General features: G+C 29.8%; 1 protein-coding gene across 2 annotated transcripts in view; it reads left to right on the plus strand.

Moving 5' to 3' along the window:
- Window positions 1-27,115, plus strand: part of LOC118196445 (suppressor of tumorigenicity 7 protein homolog) — a 71,256-nt gene that overhangs the window by 31,217 nt on the left and 12,924 nt on the right. For both annotated transcript variants that reach the window (XM_035367895.2, XM_035367896.2), the window contains exons 8-12: window positions 5,508-5,605; window positions 10,054-10,168; window positions 12,059-12,131; window positions 15,309-15,411; window positions 18,663-18,813. In XM_035367895.2, the coding sequence (XP_035223786.1) occupies window positions 5,508-5,605; window positions 10,054-10,168; window positions 12,059-12,131; window positions 15,309-15,411; window positions 18,663-18,813 (540 nt within the window). The remainder of the gene's footprint in view (window positions 1-5,507; window positions 5,606-10,053; window positions 10,169-12,058; window positions 12,132-15,308; window positions 15,412-18,662; window positions 18,814-27,115) is intronic.

Genomic DNA, 27,115 nt, shown 5'->3' on the forward strand with positions numbered 1-27,115 from the left:
GTTACTGGCATTTTTGTAATGGTGAGCTTTGAAAAACATGCTGTTCTTTAACATTTGGAGAACAGTGTATTTATCTGTTATTGTTTTATATTTATAAAAGTAACTTCTATGAATTCATATTTAGTGCCTATGTTTTATACAAAATTGCACTTTGATTTTCTTGGAAATAATATCACCATTTTGCTATAAAAGTTACTATAACTCTTAAAGTTACAAAACTACCAAATGCATAACCAAATAAATGGCTCTTATCATGAGACCTTTCAAATAATACTCAACTAACTAATAACACAAACATGGTCATATCTGGTGTTTGAAATGTATATTTCTTGGTTGATATATATGAAAACATCAGCATTCAGGGCTGTTGATTCATTGTCAAACACATGCATAAAAATCTCAAATACATTAAGATGTTTGAAATATTGTACCTTTCTTCTTGTTTAAAATTATTTAAACCCATCATTTATCACCATTTTCAATATTACTATTAGCCCCTTAACTGCCGCAGAAAACATATAAGATTCACTTCCCAGTGCCACGGTTTTTCACCCAGGCGCGCATAGTTATGCAATGTATTGGGGAAAAAATAAGTGCAAGTTTTAATTTCTAAAAACTGTTTACTTTCACAAAATAAATAGTTAAAGAAAAAATGAATGCACAAAATTTAAAGTTTTGAGTAGAATTATAATAAAAAGGATATTTTTATAATAAAAAATATCCCTAAAATGGAATTTCGATAAATTCATTTTTAGACTGGTAAAGTGTAATACAGTCAAAAGTCTTTAATTCGGACTCATCGGGACTTCGGCAGTTCCGGATTATAGATCATCAGTTTAAATCTGGTAAGATGGCATGCAGAAATTATAAAATTAAAAATATGAAACTGTAATCTATGAAATAAAGAGCAATTATGATCTAAAGGGTATCAAAATTTACAAAAAAAACTTAATATTTATTTGTTTACTTTATTAAACATTTCTTTCAACGCGCGCATGTGTAAAGCATACATTACGCATAGTCGAAATTAGAAAATTGCAACCAGAAAACTATTTGATGTGTACTCGTGATATTTATAATGACGAGGAATTTGATTTAAATCGTATCAAAGACAGAATAAATCGAGATGAAATACTACATTTAGTAAGGAATTATAAACTGAATAAAATAAAAACATCTGCCCTGAAGATAAGGATAGCGCTGACAGATCAACTTCCAGTTCATTGTGCGGCGACATCCCCCCCCCCTGCGCAGAGCAGCTTGAAATTGATAAACAGTTTTCGGAATGGTTAGAGAAATAAAGGATATGCCTTTGTCCATTTTTGCAGCAATTCCACTTTTTGTTTGATGGACATCGAAACATCATACTTTCACTTTATAGATCCTTTGGCAGCTCCAGCATCGGAAATTCTATTTGACATAATCGAAAGTTCAAGCTTACTTTTATAAAATTGCTCTAACAGTCTGCAAAAAATAATAAGCCTGATCCAATTCGAAGATTAAGGAACAACGCAATCTGCAATATTAACTGAAATAGATAATTAGATAATTTTAGCTTAGCTTATACCATCCATTATACATTAAACGCACATGCGTAAATGTATTATGCGCATGCGCAGGAAGTTTGTAGCTGTAAAGTCTGGATTATAGATCATTCCGTATTATGGGTGTACGGATTAACGACTTTTGACTGTATCAGGTTTCAGTGTTATACCTTGTGAAATCAGTACGCCTAAAAAAACGTATATTTCTTCTGAACTGGCTGAATGCCACGATTTTGTTCTTGATTTTTCGTTTGCAAGGTGTTGGTTCATATACTCATCTACAAAACGGTTAGTTTCAGTAACAATATGAAGCACAAGCAGTTCTTCAAAAAAGATAAATGGATTTGAAACATCCTTTATATCTTTCTTTATTCCTGGAATCTACTACAAAAAGCAAATGAAAACAGAGGTCCCAGAATTAAAAAAAAATGTTTTACTCAAACAACACCAGCCAATACCACGCAGTCATTACTTTTACGCTTTAGACACATCCATCTCTCCAATTTCTCCCCAAACTTCTCTGAAATAGTATCCTCCTTTGCATACTTTGCAAAGGTCATTGTGGTGTTGCATTCCAAAGCTTTGCAAATAATTTTATGGGTAGCAGCGCAAAGCAAACGATAGTAGTTTGGAAGGGCGCATATATACACCCGTGGCAGTTAACGCATCGGTTGAGCAAGATGCATATATACCCCCGCGGTAGTTAAGGGGTTAAACCTATACGTTACCTGCATAAGCTTTTAACGGCACTTATGTATTATCTCATCGACCACTGGCAGAAATTTCGGCAATGGACGCCAATCATCATTCATTACTACAGAGTTCTAAAGGACGTGATTATTCATTACTGGTGCTAAAATCTACTACTTGGTTGGTCAGTGGGATAATACTTAAGTACCATTTTAACATATAATCATTAAAAATATAGTGATGTTGGAGAGGGTTTTTGCACTTAAGTCAAGAGTCAGTATTTGTGAAACATTGTGGTGGGTATTTTACAATGGTATTTAGTTAATACACTCCATTCCATTCACACACTGTTTGAAATTGAAAGGCAAATTAATAAATCTTCCACTGAGGCTACACGTACTACAAATTATAATTCAAAGTACTTTGCACAAACCCTGTTAACACTAAAGAATCAACATGTTCAGAAACCATAAATAATGAAAATAATATAATGACTATGATTCTGTTTCTTGTATTGTAAAACTTCCCCTTAAATATAACTACATGCTGTTATCAAACAAAAGGTGGATCCAAAGTCTTTTCTGCTATTAAGATGTGCCCATGTTCATATGTAGGCAAGTTGTGTAAATGTGGTGAGCAATATTATTTATATTCTTATCTTAGGATTGATTGCTGGCAAAGCAAAAAATCATCGTTATGCACAGATGTTTAAAAATGAAGCTGTTGCAAAGCAAGTAATTCCTGTACTAAAATGGTCCATTTTTGAGAAGAGAAAAGATATATGTATAAGATAAAAAAATATGTGAAGTAAAGGACTAATTTTAATTGGCAATAGTCCCTCTTATTCTTCATTTTAATTTGGGTATTTCTCCTCTCTGCGCTAAAATTTGCAATTATTCATAATATATACATCTAAGTGTCATTTTAAAATTAATCTGCATCATACAATCTTATGTGACATTGCAATGGAGGTATATTATAGCCAGTCTCCTTTTTTTTAGAACCAAAAACCTTTTAACTCTTCTCTTCCACAAACACATCACTTTCAGCTTTACTCTTTCAACTTGCTGCTGCCTGTTGTCTTCCAAAATATATTTCACTATCAGTACTGATGTAAAAAAAAAATTAAGAACAAACTACTATAACACCCATTTTGTGTTGTATTAATAAAAAATGTGTGTTAACCTTGAATAAAAAGGGAATAAATGAATTTGCCTATATCTGCAAATTTCTTCATTATGCTACCAACTTTTTCAAGAGACCATGAGTCGGACAGGATCATGCTTATGTGGGGAATGACCCCCGCTTGGTCAAAAGTTGGTGTAGGTAATTAAGTTGTACGTTCAGAAGTTCTTAATTGTTATAAACTGTCAACAGCAATATCGAGAAGGTGGGGAAATACTGTCATCGTTTTTCTGTCATGTTTAGTGCTTAAATTTACAACCTCTCACTGCTTCAGAACTAGTGTTCATTCATGTTGCATGTAAACTGAAAATCATTTAGCATAATATATTCGAAAATGATTTAAAGTGTTCAGGTAGATATTTTTTGTCTATTTTCTTTTTGACGATAAAGGAAATGAGATAATTGATTCTTATGCTAGTTACGCTTCGGTTATTCCATCGGGTCATCTAAAGCACATACATACTTTTCCAGAAGGGTAAGAAAAATTATGCTGCGGACTTTAAATTTTATGTCTGAATTTAAGAAAAATTTTCTGATATTTGATTGATCTGTTTCGAACGGAAAAAAATATTATTCAAAAGTTAGCATAATAATTCAATATTTTCCTTTAACTGTTTCGAATTTACAAATTTTGTTAGTATATTTAATGTTATTTTGCTAATATTGCTTGGTACATTTTCATTATCATAAATAGTTAATTAATTGATTATTGCAATTTTGCAATTTAAATATCAAATGCTATTTTTCTTACTGTATTGCTTACTTATAATTATTATTTATTACTTATAATTTTTCTTACTAGTTAGAATAAATGTAGCCCCTTTTTATAAAAATGTTAATAAATTAAAATTTTATGGTATTAGAAATTTAATTTTAATAATTATGTTTATTAAATTAACCGATTGTAACCTAAAAAATTATGTAGGGAAGGTTATTAAATTTTACAGTGATAAATAATTATGTTTTTCAATTTTATGTTGAAAATTTTGAATTAATGTTAAGAACTTGGGAATTATTTAGTGAACAAAATTATTATTTAAAATTTTTGAACTATTTTAAGAATGAACTAAATGTAAAAAATAAATGAAATAATTTTGAATATAACTACAGAAAATTAAGTTATAAGAACATTAAAAAAACTTATTGAACATTAAAAACAATACTATTTACATTTTAAACATTAACTTAAAAGGTCCTGAAATTGGTCTCAAAATGTGTAAACATCCTCTGTAAATTTAAATTATAAAATAATAATTCTTAATTTTAAATTATTCATTTAGTTCAACTTTTTATACAGGGTACTCTTCTCTGTGTTCCAGATGATTTTGATGTTGTGCAGGCCATTAGAAAATGTTGTTATTAATATATTGAACTCTTACTTTGACTTTTGTACAGTATATTCTTCTCTGTGTTCCAGATGTTTTTGATGTTGTACAGGTCATTAGAGAGTATCGTTATTAATAAAATTAAATTCTGTTATTAGCACATCAGACATATGTTATTGTATTCATTTAACATGCTGCCACTAAAGGAAGGAAGAGAAAATGGAAAAAAAAGTCTGAAAAGATTCAGATTATAATGTTGCACCAGAGGATTCGTTTAGGTTTTTTTATGCTTTTGCTGAACATTGCAGGATACCAGTATGCACTTGGATTTATAACTGTTAACATATTTTTTCCCTTTTTCTTTTTTTCTTAATTCAAGAGCAAAAACACAAAATATTTTTAAAACTTCATATGTTTAGACCTCCCGATAGAGTGTTAGGGGTTGTCGCACACATTTTTTTATGTATTCGCTATTTTCTTTGATACTATTTTTTTGAAAATTAACTGTTTGAACAGCCAGCCACCTAAGGAGTTATCATAAAAAAAGCCTTATAATGATTTTAAAGAGTACACTTAGTGTAATTTCTTAAAACTATTTAATATTTCTTATTAGACGTCTCATGCATGTTGCTTGCCAAAAGTCCTTTGAAATTAATTTTATGAGTTATAAAGTTGATATTAAGTATTATGAAAAGGTTGATAAAATGTCATATAAGTTAATTTAAAAATATTCCTGATATGACTTTTTTCCATTTTTTGTTAGGACGAGATACAAATGTTCTAGTGTATATTAGGCGGAGGCTTGCTATGTGTGCCAGAAAGCTTGGAAAATTAAGAGAATCGGTGAAAATTATGAGAGATGTATGTTTATTTATTTTGTGTGAAATCTTTTTGGTAATTGTATGTTGCTATATATTTAATAGTGAATATCAAATATCTAATTTTGTATTATTTATTGCAAATATGTTTTATTAAAATTTTTTCCCTTGCACATTTAATATTTATGCAATCTACAGAAATATTTGATTCTCATTCATTATCTAAAGGTATTTTATAAAATATTAGCTTGTCATTTGTCAAATATTGTTAAATAAAAGTACGTAAATATAGAAGTTAAATTTGAATGAATGTGTGTGTACAATAAATGCTTTTTTTTTTCCCTCCCCAAATAAGGATCATCTGTGCTATCACAAATGCATCCTTTGTATGGAATTCTTAAAAGACTAATTATATTATGTGCTAAAAACTAGAAAAAATATTTGATATAATTAGTCAGAGAGAGACCTGAAATTGATAGGTCAATTCTAGAATATGCTGCATATAGCCTATACTAGGTGGTTTCTCAACATTTATAGTACGAAAAGTAAACCATGGCAAAAGATATTCTCTTTAGATGAATAAATGTTAAATTTTGCAACTACATTACTAAAAGAGGTGTCAGAAAACAATCTTTTCTTGTTTTTGAATGCAGTCAAAAGTCGTTAATCCGGACTCGTCGGGACTTCGGCGATTCTGGATTATCTATTTTTCCGGATTATAGATTATCAGTTAAAATCTCTTAAGATGGCATGCAGAAATTCTAAAATTAAAAATATGAAACCGTAATTTATGAAATAAAGTACAATTATGATCTAAAGGGTATTAAAATTTACAAAAAAAAAAAAAAGCTTAATATTTATTTGTTTACTTTATTAAACATTTCTTTCAATATAAGTTGTTTAAGGTGCTTCGTTTTATGTGATAATACTTTCTCTTTAATTCTATAAACAGACATAATTTCTTGTTCAGTTACAAAGTTCCGCTGTTCAAGTCCCGTAATTGCTGTGCCGAGAATACCGACTAACTTGCCAATCGAAATTTTTTCGTTTTCACTAACCTCTCTGTCACCTTCTTCATGTCTTTATCCATTTTTTGAAGCAATTCCACTTTTTGTTTGATGGACATCGAAACATACTTTCGTTTTGTAGATCCTTTGGGAGCTCCAGCATCGGAAATTCTATTTGACATAATCGAAAGTTCAAGTTTACTTTTATAAAATTGCTTTTACAGTCTGCAAAAAATAATAAGCCGCATTGAATTCAAAGGAACAATGCAATTATCAACATTAACTGAAATAAATAATTTTAGCTTGTACCGACCGTTATACATTAAACGCGCATGCAAAAATGTATTGTGCACACGCATATGCGCAGTCGTGAAGGTCTTACGCGCACGCGTAAAGGCCTATGCGCATGTGTCAACGCACCGCATGCACAGAAAGTTTTTAGCTTTGAGGTCCGGATTATGGGTGTCCGAATTAACGACTTTTAACTGTAGTTCATAAAACATTTCATTGAAAGACTTTGAAAAAGTGAAAATACAAGGCCTTTAAAGTCATCTGATTTTGAATAAAGTGATCAGTCTTAAACTTTTCAGTTCATTCCATATCAATATCCCATTTATATACGCTATATGCATAAATGTCATTATGTGATCTTTATTGTTGTAACTGTTGGTTGTAGACATATACTTCCAATTTAAATAAGGCAAATATTCATGCTTTGGCATTTTTAAATGTAAAAAACCAGTTTTGTAAAAATTATAAAATCCAGCTTTATATGTGGCTTATAGTTTTGTACTGTAGTCCTGGTCTTTGTAGTTATATTTATTAGAAGTTGATTCTCAGGAAAAATTGAATGCAAAGAGTTTGACTTCTATCTAATAAAAATGAAGCGAGATATTTAATTTCAAAATTTGAGTTATTTGCCATCTTTCTTAAGTTAAAAAATAAATTAGAATAATTCAAGGTTGATTTTTACTCTTTACATTCAGTGACATTCCTTTATAATTACTTTGTATGTAACATTCTTTAATTTAATTGCATTGAACGCATTTTTACACAAGTTGCTTTTAAGTTGTATAGTGCTAAAAATATGTTAATAATATTATCATGCAATTCTATTTAATTTCTTCCAACATTGAGCTCGCATAGCGAATTTCTCATACCTAGAAACAAACTTCCCTATTGAAAATAATGGAAAACCAGTTAATCTGTTCAGCATCCCTAAAAATCTCATTACCATCTCATCTTCAGTTGACATACATGATGTTTTTTGGAAAAGGTCCAAATACAGATAAATATTACAAATACAGTCCAAATACAGAGCCTTAGTGCAAATGATAACTTCTGACACTGAATCGCCTTTTAACTGCTTCTCGTTAATCTACACCAACAACAGTTTCTGCATGGGCGTTTTGTGGTTTTCCCCATGTGTAATGTGTATATGAGCCAGTTTCCCTTAGAAAGTCCTCCACAAAGGCATCTCTCCTCTTAGGCAGATAGCCCTCGTGTGCTTTGCCCTAATTAAATACACCACTATACACCACGCTTATGTTTATCTATGATATCTTTCTTAATTTCAACGGCCATGGCTTCCTTCTTTTTCTTTGCAGCACTGTCTGAGGCAACAATCTTCTTGGAAGGCATCATGAAATAATTATTTTCACTCTAAATGTAAAAAGCAATTATATCATAAGTGCACAAACATGTAGATCAAAGAACACTGAGTAATCTGAGGAGGGTATTCCCCAAGTTGAGCTGGATCGGGAAACGCACCATACATACCAGCTGCCTGCCTCGTTACTTGAACCAATGCTTGTATTTAGAGATCAATTTTTCGCTCATACTTTACTCATATCTGGAATTTCTCATATATAGAGGTGCTCGTATCTCAAGATTCCACTGTATTTTACTCTTGAATTTGTGTATGATCCCTAAGTATGATGTCAGACTTTGAATAATTCCATCAGTTTTTGTCACATAAAAGTCAAACTTTTTGTATTTTATTTTTTGGAAAGAGAACAAACTTTAACTAAATATAACTGTAAAAACAAGTGTTGGCTTGGTTTATGTGATTATGGCAAAGCATCGAGGGCTATTTACCTAAGGATAGGGATACCTTTGTGGAGAACTTTCTAAGGAAAACTGGCTCATATACACGTTACTCATGGGGAAAGCCATGAAAATGCCCATGCAGCCAGCCTGCTCATAAGATTCCAACTACCAGTGTTCAGCAATTTTATACCATTTGGCCGCTGGTGGACCTGTAAAAACAAAGGAAGATGTACTTAGTTAGATTTTGTCATTTTTACAAAATTGACTTTTTGACAATTAAAATTGCTACAATATTAATAATTTCCGCATTGGAATAATTTTTGTAATTGGAAGTATATTTTTATCACCAACAGTAGCCAAAATAAAAGCCACATAAGAATTTTTGTGGCTATGGTATGCAACATCAGTAATAAACCTGTGGTTTCTCAATTAAAGAGCATCTTTATAGAATGAGTAGATCATATATAATATTGATTTCCTAAAATCTTATGTTTATCTTATGTTTAGAATGACGACAAATTATAGTTTGAGCAGAAAATTACCCTTTTTTTAAAATCTAATGAAAGTATAAACTAATAAAGTTTTTTCGCTACATATAACAAGTCAGTTTCCCTTAGAAAATCCTCCATAAAGCCATCTCTTATCTTAGGCACATAATTTTTGCAGGCTTTTCCATATTCAAAACTATCTAATCCAATCCAAAACTATGACTTTTGCAGGTTTTTGCTCCTGTATTACTTTTATGCTTCGATCTATCATTTAGATAATATTTTCCAATTATATCTGACTTATATTATAATTTTCAAAACATAATATAAACATTATAGTTTTCAAGGAGTAACTTTGCTTACTTGAATTGTCTTTTTAATATCTGGACATGAACTGAGAAATTAGTTAAGTGGCCAGTTTTAAAGAGTACCTAAATGGCACATTTCAATAAAACATTTTATTTTTGTATGCTTATCTGTTAAATGTTATATGTTGTTCATTGCTAAATTTTGGTTTAAAGCTTCCTTCCTCTCTTATTTACACCTTAAAGCAAGAAAACCTATATGGATGTGTTCAAACATGGAATAATGTACATTATATAAAGTCGTTTTGAAAATTGTAGCTTTTCAAAGTTTAAATACCGTTTGTAATAGAGAAGTCTCAAAATAAATATGTTATTCCTTGGTAAACACAATAACAGTAACACAAAGTGGTAAACACAATAACAGAAAGCAGAGATAAATTTAAATAGTTTAATGCAATTGAATTTTACATTAGCAGACATTTATGATAACAAAGCTTCTGTGCATTATCTGAGAATGTCTGCTAAATGGCAATGCATTGGTCAGAGGCCTGCAGATTCAAGAACTGCATATTAAGTGTGTCTGATAAAGGAAGGTATCTGTTAATTGAAATCTGACTGTATGATTATATTTTTTCTTCACAGTTGATAAAAGAATTCCCAATGATGAATGTATTCAATATTCAAGAAAATTTAATAGAAGCTCTGTTAGAAATGCAAGCCTATGCTGATGTTCAAGCAGTTCTTGCCAAATATGATGGTAAAGTATAACATTTTTTAAAACTTATAATGCATACCTAATAATAATGATAAATGCAATTAATTAAGAAAAAATAATAATGTACATTAATTATAAAACCTTTTTTTTATTATTTTTGGTTATTCTTTCCAATATATGTCTTATCTAAATTTCTCTGTAAACATTTTGGAATAGTTATCATATTGTAAAAAATGTATGTTGAGGTATTATGAATTATGCACTTATATAACTGAAAGCTAAAAAAAATTGTTGAAACTGTTGAATTTTTCTTTGGTTGAAATACCTTATCAAGTTGAAAGATTTGCAATAAACTTTATACGATGTGTATTCTGCAGTTCTATTGAAGTTTTCATAACCTGAGAAGGAGTTGAGCAAAGAACATATTAGAAGAATTTATATGAGAAACCATTACTTTATACAAAAAATTTTCAGCCGTTTTAAACTAAGAAAGTAATTTGCCGAATCAGAGAAAATTAAAATTTAAAAATTAGCATAAACTCATGATAAAAGCAGAAATGATTTGATACATACAGTGTAAATAAGGTTGGAGAAATGTGTGCAAAGTGTAGTTTCATTTAATCTGAATCAGAGAAATTGTGAGAATCGGAAAATTTTAGTGTGATGTGTGAGTGTGATGTTAAGGTTTGCTATGTGCCTGTACATGAAGCTTGTTATTGTTTTCCAAATAGTGCTATAGTACACATATGAATATAGTATTGCTGTATGATGCATACTTATGAATCTACAAACAACATATCTCTCTTGAAAATTTCTATTGGTCAAAATTTTTCTCAAATACCTGCCTGACTAACGATTGTCATTTAATATAATATCAGCAAGAATGTTTTTTTTTTTTTTTTTTTTTTTTTTTTTTGTAAACTGATATTTAATTTTTAGTTGTATTCAAATTTAAATAGCTTGCTCTTCAGTTTGTATATGACCTGTGAGCTTTCAGAAAATAATGATCTCAGACTTTACAATTAAATGTCTTCATTAGTTTTTATTTTATGGAAGTCAAAATTTTTGTGTTATTTTTTGTAGTGATTATAAAATTGTACGTAACTGTATGAAGCAGGGAACTGTATAAATTTGTAACTGTAATTTTGTAATTTTAAAAGAGAAATTTTTTAATTTAAAAATATCAAAATATGAATATTTGTCATATTTAAAATATTTTGTAACTGGAAGTATATTTCTTTGCCCGACATCTGTGAAAATAATTTCCATGTTAGGGTTTTTATGGACATGGTGTATATAGAAAATACTTGAATGCACCTATTTGTGATTCGCAATATGCTGTGATATCTTTTACAGGTTATATAAGTAATGTGTTCCATAAACCTTTATGTAGCTTGAATTTTACATAAGTCAAATTTTTAAATCACTTAAATATATTGTAAGAAGTTGTAATATTTATTATATGTTTGTATATTATTTGCACTGTATTATTTTATAAATAAAATATTATACACCCATATTTAGTGGGAAGTAAGCCGTAAAAGTATGAAATATATATATAACCGAAAATAAAAGCAAACTGAAATAACACTTTGCAAATAAAAAAGTATCTTTCCGCAATTTATTTGGTAATGCAGTAGGAGAGTCGATGCTGAAAGTGAATGGTTGTGAAAAGAAGTACAGTTCTTGAGTAATTTCTGTATATGTCCTAAGCTAGTCTCGATGCAATTTTTGCCAGCTTCGTGCATAAGAATTATTTTCAATTTTACAATAAATTCATTCGTAAAAATGATTTCTTTCTTTTTTCCCTTCACCTTTATTAAATGATTTGTGTGCTTTAAGCAGAAAAATTATTAAAAAAGCATTAATTTTAATTTGAAAGGTGTATTTTTGTATTTATATTAGCATATGAAAATTTTATTGTTTTTTCAGATATTAATTTACCAAAGTCTGCTACAATATGTTATACTGCTGCTCTTTTAAAAGCTAGGGGTGTCAGTGACAAGTGAGTCGTATTTTCTCTTAAAAGGATGTATTTTATATTGTGTAAAAATTTGTTTTTAATTCGCATAGATTTTTCAGATTAAAAATACTATTTTACTTATTTTTTAATATACAAATTAATTTATGTGCAATATGTTTTCTAAAATGAAATCTCTATAAATTTGCTAGATATCTTTGTATATATATATTATTCAACATCATATGAGGTGTGACACAAAAAAACAAGACTGAGTGTGTAGCTTGAAGTAGAGTGTCTATAACTGTTTTGGTGATGTCATGCCACACATTTCCTCTATCCATGCGGCCAGTTTCAACTTAACTGAGCACATCAGTGAGGAGTACTGCATCATTGAGTGAACATGTGCAACTGCATTCCACCAGAAAAATGACTAATATAAAAACTGAACAGCGAATCAACACCAAGTTTCTTGTGAAACTTAAGAAATCTGCCACGGAGGAAACATTTCAAATGTTAACCGAGGCTTATGGAGATGAAACTTTGTCTCATAGACATGTGTTTCAGTGGCATAAGTGTTACATTTCAAATGCTAACCGAGGCTTATGAAGATGAAACTTTGTCTCATACAGATGTGTTTGAATGGCATAAGTGGTTTTCAGGGGAAAGGGACAGTGTGGAAGATGATGAACGGGCTGGGTGTCCGCTTGGGCATTCATCATGATTGAATGGGTTCCCAGTGGTCAGACTGTTAATCAATATTACTACACTAAAGTACTGAAAAGACTTCTTGAAAAAATTAGAAAAAATGGCCACAGTTGTGGAGTAGTGGATGATTGTTGCACCAGAACAATGCACCCTCTCATACGGCCCTATCTCTCAAGCAGTTTCTGACCAGCAATAACATTACTATGATGGGACATCCACCTTATTCACCTGATTTGGCTCCATGCGGCTTTTTTTTTTTTTTTTTTTTCTAAAGTTAAATCTTGCTTAAAGGGGGCCCATTTTACCTCAGCTGAAGACGTTCAGGCAAAAATGGAGAATCTTCTGAAGGGCCTTCCAAAACCCTCGTTCCAGAACTGTTACCAGAAATGGCAGCATTGAATGCAAAAGTGTGTGAATGCTGAAGGCAACTACTTTGAATATGATAATGTCACAGAGAACTGATTATGTATGTGCAATAATTTATTGAACCAGTCTCGTTTTTGTTGTGTCATATTCAGTATAATTATTAAAAAAGGGCACACACCTCTTAATACTAAAATAGGTTTATGTATGGCTCGCACTAGTCTATGCATTACTGGGTGCACTATTAAGTTTTGCTGTTCATGCCTGAGCATCAGATGTGTCTTTTCTTCTTAGTTTTAAATAAAAGGGTCTTTTACACCCTTCCAAGTTCCAGTTGTTATTTTAGACTTGTCAATAATTTGTTTAATGTGTACTAAGATTTTGATAACTGCTGAATGATTGTAAAGCATATCAAATGTTATAAACCCATAGCTCACTTCTTCATTTGCCAGTGAGTTGTTTCTTGCTCTTCTTTTTAGAAACGTAACTGTGTTATTAATTCTTGCTTTAGAAATGTTTTTCAAAAATAAGTAATATAGTTAAAAAGTCCTTACATTGTCTGGGTACATGATTATGATAGGTAATTATATTAAGTAGATATTTTTCTAATTTTAATTCTTTGTTCCTCGTTTTTGTTTTGATATATCATAGGAATAATAATTATTGTGAATGATGCCCTGTTATAAATTTCTTTTTCAGAATAAGTAGTTTTTGTCAGAGTTTGATTTTTTTCCATTAAAACTAGCAACTTTTTTGAATGGCTTAGGTGCATGCTTCCTATATACAGTCAAACCTTGCTATAATAAACTTTAAGGTACTGGAACTTCGGTTCACTAGATCTGATCCATTAAAAAAATATAAAATTTAATGGATGACTTACCCATCCCCAAAAAGCAAACAGGTTACATTCTCTAATTCATCAAAAAAAAAAAAAAAAAAAAAAAAAAGTAGATAATAACTCTTAATTTAAAAAAAAAAAGTCATATTGAGGGTTAATTTACAATTGCTATTATTATGAAATTAATGGCTTTTTTCTTGCTCTTTCTAAATTTAATCATACATTCATAATTTTTCATGATAAGTTACTTGGCACGAAAATTGCTGTTTAGTTAGTTTGGCTTATTTAATTATGGCAAAGCACTTGAAGGCTATCTGCCTGCCATGGTTTGGACTCTTCCCTTAAAATATTGTCTCCTTATAAACATGCAAAATCCCCCCAATGCAAACTTGAATACTTTGATGCAAAACTTCAATTCAGAAGATAGAGAGTGTTTTAAGTACTTGAACAAACTAAACTAAAGTGAATAAAACATTTGCATTCCATAAAAGATGACCTCACAGCACCATGCTTTTAAGAATATAGTCACTCCTTCCACTTTCCTTGAACAGCAAAAATTTCATCCTGGGTAGCATCAGCTTTGAACAGAACTCTGTTACAACTCAATTAAGGAATTTGATTACAGTCAGAGAATATGTTCAAGATCTTTGAATCACTGGGAAGTGCATGACAGTCTTTTAAGCATACTTATTATGTTAATTGTGCATATGGTTTTTCCAAAAATAAAGTATTAAGCTGCTTTTTATGACCTTTTTATGATCTTGTTTAAAAATGTGTGGTGATGTTAAAAAACAGTAACACAAAAGTGTTTTTTGCTACCCTATTAAACTAATAATGGGTGAGTTTAAGGGTTAGCAGTTTTTTAATTAAAAATTTTTGCAAATTATGAAAAAAATTTCAATAAAAGATAAAATTCTTTGTATATGATTTGCATATATTTTCAATTTCATTATTGCTGCATAAAATAACATTAAATATGTAAGAAATTGGGAGGGGAACAAAAATTTTATTTGTTATAAAGTGAATTGACTATAGCAGGGTTTGACTATATTATTTCTTTCATTTATTTTACAATAGCAAGTAAGATAAATGTAATTTTTATAATGTTATTGCAGTACATTTTGTAATAAATGCATTAAATAATTCAGTTACTCATATTTAATTTAAAAGCTAGTTTAATATTTTTGGTCAGGAAAATTAAAAATTGAATTTTAGTGGGAACCTTGCAATACCATCATTTTCCCAAGGTGATTATTGTTGGAATCCATGCTGTATGTATATTGAATTATAAAACATAATTTTTTTCCCCTAAGATTTTCACCTGATGTAGCATCTAAACGTGGTCTGAGCACAGCAGAAATGAATGCTGTAGAAGCAATTCATCGAGCAGTTGAATTCAACCCACATGTGCCAAAAGTTAGTGTCATATATCCATGATTGTGCATACTTCATGCTTTTGACATTTTTCTTCAAAATAGCTGGCTAGTATACATACATCTGTCATTTGTTTATTAGTTATCTATGAATTTGAATGTTGATATGGAAGTTAAATTTTGATAACATATTTTGATTAAATTAAAAATTTTTGTTTGTTAAGCAACATTCGGTAATGACAGCTGCATATTTAACTTTAGTATTTTATCTAAAAACAAATTTCAGTTATTTCAGAGAAGTGTATTGCTATTCATGGTATTTCTGTTCTCCACACTTTTTTTATTTGTCTGTGTAAGAGTCTTAACTAAATTCTCTTTGAAAATATTCTCCCTTCATCTTTTAATTGATATTATATCTATTGTATATAGCAGCTACATTTTTTTTTTCTTTAAAGAATATGGCTTTGCCTTGCAACTCCTTGATCCCTTTTTGTTTTGTTGTTTGTTATGATTAAAATAAAATTTTCATTCTTTATTTTAATTATATTGGGATAATGAAATGAATTTCTTGAGCATTCATTTAAAATTCTTTTATTAATTAATAATTTTAAATTATGCAAAATACCTTACATATTTATTGATGTTCTGAAAATAGCTAAGGAGTGCATTTCAGAGTATTATCATTGATTATTTTATTATTTAAACCTTAATAGATTTAACTTCAGCTGTAATATTTTATTCTTTTGTTAATATATTATGTCATTTAAATTTTAATTGCATCTTTTGGTTAACACAGTATTTTGGATTTCAGATATATTTAACAATGCCAAATTGTATTATCATTTCAAAATAAATTTTTATCCAGCTGTGAATAAACTTCCACTTTGCTTTATCTGCATTAATTTGGGAATCTGCCCTTTTCTTAATACTTTTTTTATGGAAATGTTAATAAATCTTGCTTTGTCCTTCATGTAACTGTAAGCACTGCTGCCTTTAGGCAGATAACCCTTACATACTTTGCTTTAATTAATTAAGCAACCATTTTTTAGTTTTTCACCGAGTGCTCATTTTGTAGATGAGTTCTAGATATGTGGGATGACAGTAACAATTATTTGTGTTAATTATGGAAGTAAACCAGTAGAATGTCTTTTGAGTTAAAAGTAATTGTAAAACTGCATTTATGGAAGAGAATATAATTAAAGCATCTAATAATCCTCATATGATTTTGGTAAAAAATAAGTTAAAAATTTTATGACTATAATTGATTAAATAATGATTGTTGGTTCTCATTGCATGTATCTTGTGCTACTTGTATTGATTAAATTCAAATGCAGCTTTACTGTTTCATTTATATCATCTGTAAATAGTTTATTACAAAATATATGTGTTTCAAGTGATTTTCTATTGTTCACATGTCTTTACACATCAGTATACAGCATTTTTGCACATCGCACATCAGTATATTCTACTAAACAGAAGTCCACATCTACATTTTTTGGAGGCAGTTGCTGACATATATTTAATTTGCCATCTAAATAAACAGATAATCTTAGTTTATTTTCAGTTGTTCATCTAATTTTGATTTATCAAATTATGTTTTTCGACTGTTTTTATTCTGAAGTTTGCTTCAGTGTTTCTTTTCTATTCATTATGGATGAAACAGACTCATATATTTTGAAATCAGTTACTCACAAATGATATAACTGTAATAAGTTGGAGCTGCATTTGTGTATATTGCAAATAATACTAGATAATGCAATGTGATGTGAAAACGAAACACTGAATATTATTTGTCAGTTCAGGGCAATGAAAAGCATAAATTGGGAATCACGCTTCTGCTGATTGCTGAAGGGAATCATTCCTTCAGCAATCAGCAGAAGTAATGTTTTTATTGTTATTATGAGCAGAAATATAATTAGATGCTTATATAAGTATAATAGTAATTAAATTGAATATTCAGAAGCATATCAAAAAAATTCTGATACAAAAGGACATTAAAAAAGTCATAAATAGTACTTGCGTAAAATATGTAGTTTTTGAAATTTCCATATAAACATCTATGTGGCCCATTTTAATAATGCACTGTCATGTAAATAGACCTTAATAAAAAATCCTTATGTGATGTTTCAATTTTGATAGTGACTTTTTCTCTTTTTTTTTTTTTTTTTTTTTTACCTGTCTAGATATCCTGATATACTTTATTATATTTTAAGTTATTAACAGTTTTATGAGGTATTGAAAAAGTTCGTATCGCTGGAGAGAAGGAAAATTCAAATGGAAGATGTCAGGATAATTTCAGATATTGACATTCTCATCAACCGTCAGTCAATGCAGAGTTGTGAGGCATGTCTGTTGTGTCAGAAGCAGTTCTGTAGGAAGTGTAATTCTGAAGTGAGCATGTCAGTGTCAGAGTATGATTTATAGCTATAAAGCTCCATTTTTGAACCAGATGTTGACATGTGACAAGAAATGAGTAACATGTGACATTGACATGTGACATGTGATGTTGACATGTGACGAGAAATGGGTACACTGTACCACAAAAGGAGGTTGCCTCTTGATTTTGTGGCATTTGCCCCCAAACAAAACATTTATCAAATGAAGGTACTACTACTGTGTGTTTGGTGGACCATCGCTGGTATTTTGCATTTTGAATTGTTAGAGAGAGGCAATACTATCATAAGAGATGCTATAATCCTCATGATTATAAAGGGTTGTAGCTGCACTTCATCAGAATCAGCCAGCACTAGTCAACTAGAAAGGAGTGGTCATTCTTCAAGAGAATGTTAAACCTCATACGGAGAAAGCAACCAGGGAGGCAATCAACACGCTTATAGTTGGGAAGTTTTTCCTCATTCTTCTTACTCCTCGAACATTGTTTCATCTGACTATCACCTGATTTTGGTAATGGATAACTATATGTTTGAGCAATAGACCTGAAACAAAGATGGTGCTGAATAATATGCATTTGCATGAAATTATTAGGTTGTTATTTCTCACTGAAAACTGCAGCACTAACCTTTTTTGGATTACTTGGTATTTTGTGAATTATAGAATTTGTTCTTTTTATTATTATTATTATTATTATTATTATTATTATTATTAACTTTGTGATTCTGGACTGAAATTTTACATATTTTTCATAAGAAACTTAATAGCATGTAATTTTGATGACATAATAGTTTTTTGATCATTTGTATACAGATTTATAGTTTAAGGTTTGCCACTAAAATATTAAGTTTTTTTTAATTTGCTGATTTTTTTCTATTTCTCTAATGGAAAAAATATTTGCAGTATCTTTTAGAAATGAAAAGTCTTATATTTCCACCTGAACATATTTTAAAAAGAGGTGATAGCGAAGCAATTGCCTATGCATTCTTTCATTTGCCACATTGGAAGAGGGTTGAAGGAGCTTTAAATTTATTACACTGCACATGGGAAGGAAGTAAGTTAAGCTGTGCTCAGGCTTTATTTTATATAAATTTTGATTAATTTTGAATTGAATTTTGGAATCTTACATATCTTAACTACTTTTTTTTTTTTTTTTTTTTTTTTTGTAAACCATCATATTTTAAATGAAAATTTTCAGAATTTAAAGAATGCATTTAAACTCACTACTTCATTTGTTTTTAAAAATTGGCTCTAATCTTTAGTACAATATAAATAAAATTTTGAAAAAAGCTTTATGATATTAATTTATTGAGCTCTAAATTAAAATGGAAGCTAATCCGTAATATTTGTATCTCATTCATTTTCCAAAACTCTATCATAGTCTATACATGTCTATTTTTTTTTCCTTTTTATTGAGATTTTTTTGTTGTGTGTGTGTGCAGTATCATATATACATGTAAAAATGCTTTATTCAAATATCACTGAAATCATAATATAGAGTTTTAGTTTAAAAGGTTGCCTTGATAACCAATTAGAATCTTTTTTAAGTAATGAGTCAGGATTCATTATCTTTCATTGAATTCTAATTGTGATTTTATGAATATCATAATATAGAAATAATTCTTCAATTTCTATTCTTATTCTGTAATGCTATTGGACTATAGTTACAATTATAGTTACAATTTCAAATCATTGTGAATGGATAGTGCTTATGTAAGTTTATGCATTAGCAGGGTTTATGCAGGTTTATGCAGGTTAGCAGGGTTTATGCATTAGCAGGGTTAGTTTATGCATTAGTAAGGATATGCATTAGCAGATTTTTGCAAAATCATATAACATGAATAAATTCAGAAATGATTCTGAGAGTTTTACTAAAAGCAATTATTATATTTAGGATTGAAAGAGGAAATAACTAAATTAAAATGAGAGTATTAATGAATGCAAATTACAGTTAGAATTTTGATGTACACTGCTCAAAAAAAAAAAAATGGGACAGTGCTATATCTCCCGTTCTACGGGGCCGATTCACGAAATTCAAATTGCATTCTTCATGTCTCGAAAGCGCGACTTAGCATATATATTAGATTTATATATAGCACTTTTCTAACATAGGTATTTTGACACAAAATCGGACGTTTTCTGAAATAACATACTAATTTTTTTACATATTTCGATTCTACGACTCAAATTATGCCAGAATACCAAGTTTTGTAAAAATCGTACGAGTAGTTTTTAAAATATTAGCTCTCAAAATTTTAGCTCTTCAATTTTAATTGAATTTGGCAAATATTTATTTATATCTCTTTTTTTATTAAACTTTTTTGATTTTTTCTCTCATATTTCGAAATTTAGGTTCATTCCAAATAAAATTTACCCATTTTTTGTGTTTTATTTTTTAAATTTCTATTTTTAAATAATTTTTATAAATTTTTCGAAAAAAATTTGAATTATAACCTATAAAATTTTTATTATTTTCTTAAAGGAGGTGTATTTTTAAGCATATCTGCAAAAAATTAGACTTTTTTATTCAAAATTTTCTAAGATATACACGAATTTACATATTTTCGACTTTTGAAATTTGGCATCTTTTTTTTGAGTGATAATACCACCAAATGTGGTCTATGGATTTTTGTTACAGTGAATTGCCACAACTATTTTTAACCTTAAATTTCAAGTGAAATTTTACGGAGAATTAATTATATGACATTTTTTCCCTCCATGATGCGTAATAAATATTTATTAATACTATATGAAAAGCTATTTATTTAATTAAATTTTTTAATATTTTTTTAATTTCTCTGTATCTTTTTTTTTTTTTTTTTTTTAATAAGAGTAAATTTTTACCTTCGGTGTTTTATCGTCTGCTACTTTACTTTGTTTAAATCGAATTGTCTAAAACTGAGAATTTTCGTTTGATGTTTATTTGAATTTTATGACATTAACTGCACAATTTATTTCTAAACAAACTGATGCTTTTGAAGTGGCTGAAAGAGCGGCTGGTACTATCATCCATATTTTTAAAGCACAGTATATTTTTATAGAACATAAGATTTAGAATAATCATTTTTATAAAAGTCAAATTATGATATAAACATACAACCCTCTAGAGACTGAATTAATGGAAGTTCAATGGTTATGTAGAAATGATCTGCAGCTACTTAATGGCTGGATAAGTCAGCAGATTCTGTGGACAAGTAAGAATAATTATATAAACGACACCCAACATTCTGAATGCAATTAACAATGAGGATACGATGTTTATTAAATGAATTCAAGAAAATTTAAAACATAAAAAATCAACTCATTTTTTATCCTAAAATGCACTTTTGTGCATAGCGTATTTTCATTATTTTAATTTAAAATTCTAATAATTCTTAAAATTCTAATTTAGAATGTAATTGTCAAGAACTGAATCCTAATCATCAGTAATATAATAAGTAATTATTATGTTTATTAATAAATCCTTCTTATAAAGTAATTGCAAATATTTCAAAAAACTTTCTGTCTGAATGCAAATATTTTTCTGTGCAAATATTTTTAATTTTATATTAATCAAGATTGCACACGATATTATTTATTTGCACTTCAATTCTTAACGTCAGTTCTTGTAGAAGTTACAAATCAATTATATTTAATTAAGGATTTGATTGGATTATTTAATTATGGCAAAGCACACGTGGGCTATCTGCCTAAAGGGAGGGATGCCTTTGTGGAGGACTTTCTAAGGGAAATTGGCTCGTATATACGTTACATATGGGGAAATCCACAAAAACACCTATGCAACCAGCCCGTTCGCGGGATTCGAATCTCGGACCGAACTACCAGTGATCAGCGTCTTTACCTCTCGGCCGCTGGTGGGCTATTTAATTAAGGAATGTATTTGCTTCGATTCTTTATTTTCCATAAAAGCGAAACATTTACGCTTGATATACATATAACGCATAGCTTCAAATTAAATTTTAATAATATACAGAGTGGTTATAATTAAAGTTCCACATTGAAACGGTTATAAAAGGAAAACTACTGGATCAAATGTTATCAAACTTGGTAATGGTGTAAAGGAGGTCATGAGAATTTATTTTCCGTGAAAAAAAGGAAGTTCGAAACCTCACCACCAGGGGGGAAATGGCGCTGTATGCAATATTGTTAAACGAAATATGGGTTGGAATCTAACTTAACCTTTTGTTAAACGGGTTTAATATGTTGTATACCCTTAAGAAACTTTGAAGTAGGCAAATTCCCATTTAAAAGCGTTAAATTCGATAAAAGTCGAGTGCGCCATCCGTGTAAGTGAGAAATTCGTCCGTGAAAACCACGAATTAGCGATTAGAAAGTGTGAGATTGCAAATCACTCGCACAAGCGCGTACAATCTGGAAATCGTTTTCTTACAGATCGCTAATTTGTAATTTTTGAAGCCTGAATTCGGCCCTGAAACATGAAGATTCAAAACGCTTTTAATCAATATGTGCCAAAGAAATCCCTCATGTTATCTACCTAGTTCTATTGCATTCTCCTACTGCATTCGATTGCATAGCAGTCATTCCACACCATGTGGTTTCATAACTGAACCATTTTTCTCTGAAAAGAAGTCGACAGCTGGATTACTGTGATTGCACCTCGCTTAGAGTCAATGTTAAAATGTTTCATGATACACGGACTGCACTAACGTGGCATTTTAGATAGTAGGATATTTATGCAGGGCTGGGCCCCACCTAACATGTATCGCACAGTTACTTAGGCAATATTTCACGAATGAACGTCATATAGGCCGACACTTCCCCTCTTCCCACCAGACCTCATCCTCTGTGACTTTTGGCTATGGGGTTATCTCAAAAGCACTGTTTATGCTGATAATCTAAACAATTTGGCAGAAATGAAAAATGTGATACACTGACATGTCCGTAACATTCCTTCTGATATGCTGAGAGCTGCTGTTGAGAATGCAGTAACAGGATTTAACTTGTTTCGGAAAATGCTGGACGCTACATTGAACATGCTTTGTAACACGTTTCGAAAAATATTAAACACATTTTAAACAGATGTTTTCATGTCTTATTTCATTTAACAATATTGTATACAGTGCCATTTTTTCCCTGATGGTGAGTTTTTGAACTCTTTTTTTTTTTTTTTCTGCGGAAAATAAATTCCTATAACCTCCTTTACACGATTCCCAAGTTTTGATAACATTTGGTCCGGTAGTTTTCTTTTTATGACCATTTCAAATTGAAACTTTAATTATAACCACCATGTAAAAAAGCTTTAAAAGATTAAAGCTTTAAATGATTGACAGTTTAGTTCAAGTCCCAGCTTTAAATATATATATATATATATAATCTTTTATATTAATCCTCTTAGAAAGAATGTTTTAAGAAGCTAATTTTTCTTTCTTATAGATTGTATAAAAAACATGGTCTTTAATATGATTTAGATTGTTTCAGCCGATATAAGAATCGGGTCACTCGGTAGTACAGAATAAACCCTGCTGGACTGTTTTATTTCTTTGTCATTTAGCAAAAAGCTTTTAATTAAAATATTTATCCTTTGGACTTCGCTTTAAACTTTATTTATAGTTAAAATGACTAGAAAATGAAAAGCTGTCTTTAGCTGAAATGCAATTCATATAATTGATATTTTAAAAAATTGACAAGAATGTAAAATTTATGGAATTCTAGCAGTCGAAAAATCTTAATTTTCTTCTGTGAGCACTGAAAATAACTGTAGAAGGAAAGAAGAAAATTAGGGAGAAAAGTAAGCAAAAATTTGCAGGGAAATTTGGCTGTCAGACATACCAAGATGTTTCAAAAAGTTGGACACTTTCGAATATAGTTTCAGGATACTTCAAAGGATTTAGGTCTTCAAAGAGAAAACACTTGGACGTGTACACCAGCAAATACCATCAATTGAGCTTGTGTTAACAGAAAAGACAAAAACGATATCATTGCAGATTAAAGTGAAGAGCGACTGGTTTTAGACTATATGGTTGTATAAATTACATCATATGGTATCTTAAATGGAGAATCCCATGATTTTCTCAGTCGAATTATTTGAAGATTCAGGAGTTTATCCAGTGATGTTTGTGGATGTCACCTAAAGATGTTTTTTAATTCTCCTGATGAAACTGCGGCCGAGCGGTAAAGTCGCTGAACACTGGTAGTTCGATCCGAGATTCGAATCCCACGAATGGGCTGGCTGCATGGGCGTTTTCGTGGTTTCCCCGCATGTAACGTGTATGCGAGCTAGTTACCCTTAGAAAGTCCTCCACGAAGGCATCCCTCCCCTTAGGCAGATAGCCGTAGTGTGCTTTGTCGTAATTAAATAAACCAAAACCTTTTGATGAAACCAGTCTTTCATCTCATACCTTCAAAATTTTTAGCCTGTAAAGACTGAAAAAGGCTCTGACGAAATACTTCGTGAAGAACTCTCTAAGGGAAACCAGCTGTCACACGCGGTACACATGAGAAAATCCACGAAAACGCCCATGCAACCAGCCCGTTTACCGGGGTTCGAACCCCGGAGTGAACTACCAGTGTTCAGCGACTTTACTGCTCGGCCGTTTCTGGGCCTTTATGAAATGGAAGGCAATAACTTTATTTAAAATGATTGTCAGAAATACCAAAATGTTTCGAAAAGTTGGATACTTTTTAATATACTTTCAGAATGCTTAAAGAAAAAGAGAAGAAAAATAAATTTTTTCGTAAAATTTAGTATTTATATTTTTTTAATTTAAAACTTTTCAATCTTATGATATTTGATTCTTGCGATTTCAAAAATAAAATATTTGACTAAAATATGAATAACATTTTAAGAAACCAAATGTAGGATAAAATTGTGTAAAGCAATGGGCACAATGAAAAAACTGTTTAAAGCAGTGTATGCAAGTCATCCTAAGTTAAAATGTTGGTTATACCTCTTATTTATATATATCTTTTCTGAACGGAACATTGAAAGGCATGTAAAACTGTGCTTTACTGTATTTTTTCTTTTAATATAGTATGCAGTTTTCAAACGCATCGTAGTCTGGGTTACAAAGTATTGTTCCGAAAGAAACGCAGTTCATCAAATAAATAAAATCCAATTCTGGAAAATTGATATTAATAAATATATTTAAAATGCTCTGTTCAAAGGAATAAATAGAAAATTTTAAAACAATTATCTGAAGAGACAATGCAACACAAACAATTAAAATAAAAGTATAAAAATTTAAAAATTACCTAAAATAATAACTATGACGAAAAATATATATAAAGAAAACTATTTGAAAAAAAATAAACGCTGCACCTTTATTTATGCAGTTCGAATAGGTAAATAGAAATTTTTAAAACAGTTATTCGGGAAAAAAAAAAAAAAAAAAAAACGTGCAACTTAAACAATTAAAATGAAATTCGAAAAAGAAAAAATTACTTAAAATAGTGTTATAATTAAAAATATAATATAAAAAATATTATTTGGAAAAAAGGAACGATGGTGACTTTTTTCCCTCTCACGGGAAAGGAAACTAGGTTGCCATATATTAGAAAGTTCGCCAAGTTAAGTATTCTTGGCACAAACTGAAAAAAAAGGGCCAACATAAATTTGTGAATTTCTCCGTAAATTTCACTCGAAATTTTACAAAATTTCATATTTAGGCGTAATTTAAGTCGTAGAATCGAAATATGTAAAAAAATTGGTATGTTATTTCAGAAAAAGTCCGATTTTGTGTCAAAATACCTATGTTAGAATAGTGCTGTATATAAATCTAATATATATCCTAAGTCGCGCTTTCGAGACATGAAGAACGCAATTTGAATTTTGTCAATCGGCCCAGTAGAATGGGAGATATAGCACTGTCCCCCCCTTTTTTTTTTTTTTTTTGGAGCAGTGTACATATTTTTTACATATTCACATATTACGTCAAAGGGGATGTTGGTTACTGTTTTCCCTAATTCTACACAATTATAATATATATATATATATATATATATATTATAGGAATATAAATTGCATATAAATTTGCATCATGTGCAGAGAAAATTTATTATATAGCAGTTCCAAACAAAATTATGTGCAGTGAATTTAATATGCAGAAAAAAGAATTAAAGTTGGACTTTTATTTCAGCATGTGAGTTGAAGTTTTCTGTTATGATTATGAAAATATTTGTATGCACAATCTGAAATACTGTTTTCAATAGTCAGTTGAAAGCAAAGTTTCAAAATATTTAGTTAATTTTTAACTGTTTTGCTTTTACATAATTGAACATCATTGAAACCTCACATTTAATCGTAATGAATATTATTTGTAAAATTTTCTGAAGTCCTAATTTTATTTTGTGAGTTTTTTTTTAAGTGAGCATTCTTTATTTGGGTTTTTATCATCTAATTCCTTAAGTGGGGTGTTATTATAGCTGCTGAAGTGTTTGCAGTTTCCTTTCTTTTTTACTGAGTAGAAAAAGTACTTACAGAAAAAAGAGTCATAATTGTTTTACCTCCTTTTCAAAACTTGGAAATAAATGTAGGGTATACTGTTTCATTGCATCTTAAGCAGTGTCGGCTTTTATGCTGCAGTGTAAATTAAAGGTTTTCAAAGTAATGTGCATCAACTCTTGAAGGGAGAGTTGATGGGAATGACTATTAAGAGTTGATGAGAAATAAATTACTCTGTAAGAGGATTTTAGAATTTTTTATTATTTTATAGAAAATAATGTAATCTGAAATTTTGCTTGTACCTGTAGAGGGAAAAGACCCTTTCTTGCTTTTTCTTTAGTATTTCATGAATTATTTTATATAATGATTTAGCTAGAATTTTAAATACTTTTGAAATTTTCTACTACTGCCAGTTTCTCTTTGAACTGAAAGACGAAAACGTAACTGAAGATGATTTGGAAATAATTTTTAAATTATTATAAAGTTCTTCACTATGAAAGTAATTTTACAGCAATACACCAATTTAAACCGAGTAATCCATTATTTTAGCAATTCACAATTTTCTTAAATCCATGCAAAAGCATTGTTCAAAAATAAGACTACTAAAATATTTTGAATAAATTAAGTTATTCAATATCCTAAAATTTACACAAAAGGAATATTTAAAATATTAAAAAATCTTCTATAAGATAGATTTAAAGTGTACTCAGAAACCAAATTTCTGTGAAAGATGCCTCAGGAATACTATGGCACCAGTAAAGCGGTCATTGAGATAAAATGTTTGGCAATTAGTGTATTGGATTCTTTAAAAATAGAATAAAAATTCAAAATATAAGATAGATCATTTTCAGCTTATTATTACAAAGAGGGAAAATGTAGATTGTTTTTATAAAATTAATTACTTCCGATTTTGATTTTTCTAGAAGGACAAATAAGTAATTTTAAAGCAATTTGG

The sequence above is a fragment of the Stegodyphus dumicola genome, chromosome 6 (genome assembly GCF_044657685.1).
Source record: "Stegodyphus dumicola isolate Sdum_Otavi_A_Nest chromosome 6, ASM4465768v1".
Lineage (NCBI taxonomy): Eukaryota > Metazoa > Arthropoda > Arachnida > Araneae > Eresidae > Stegodyphus > Stegodyphus dumicola.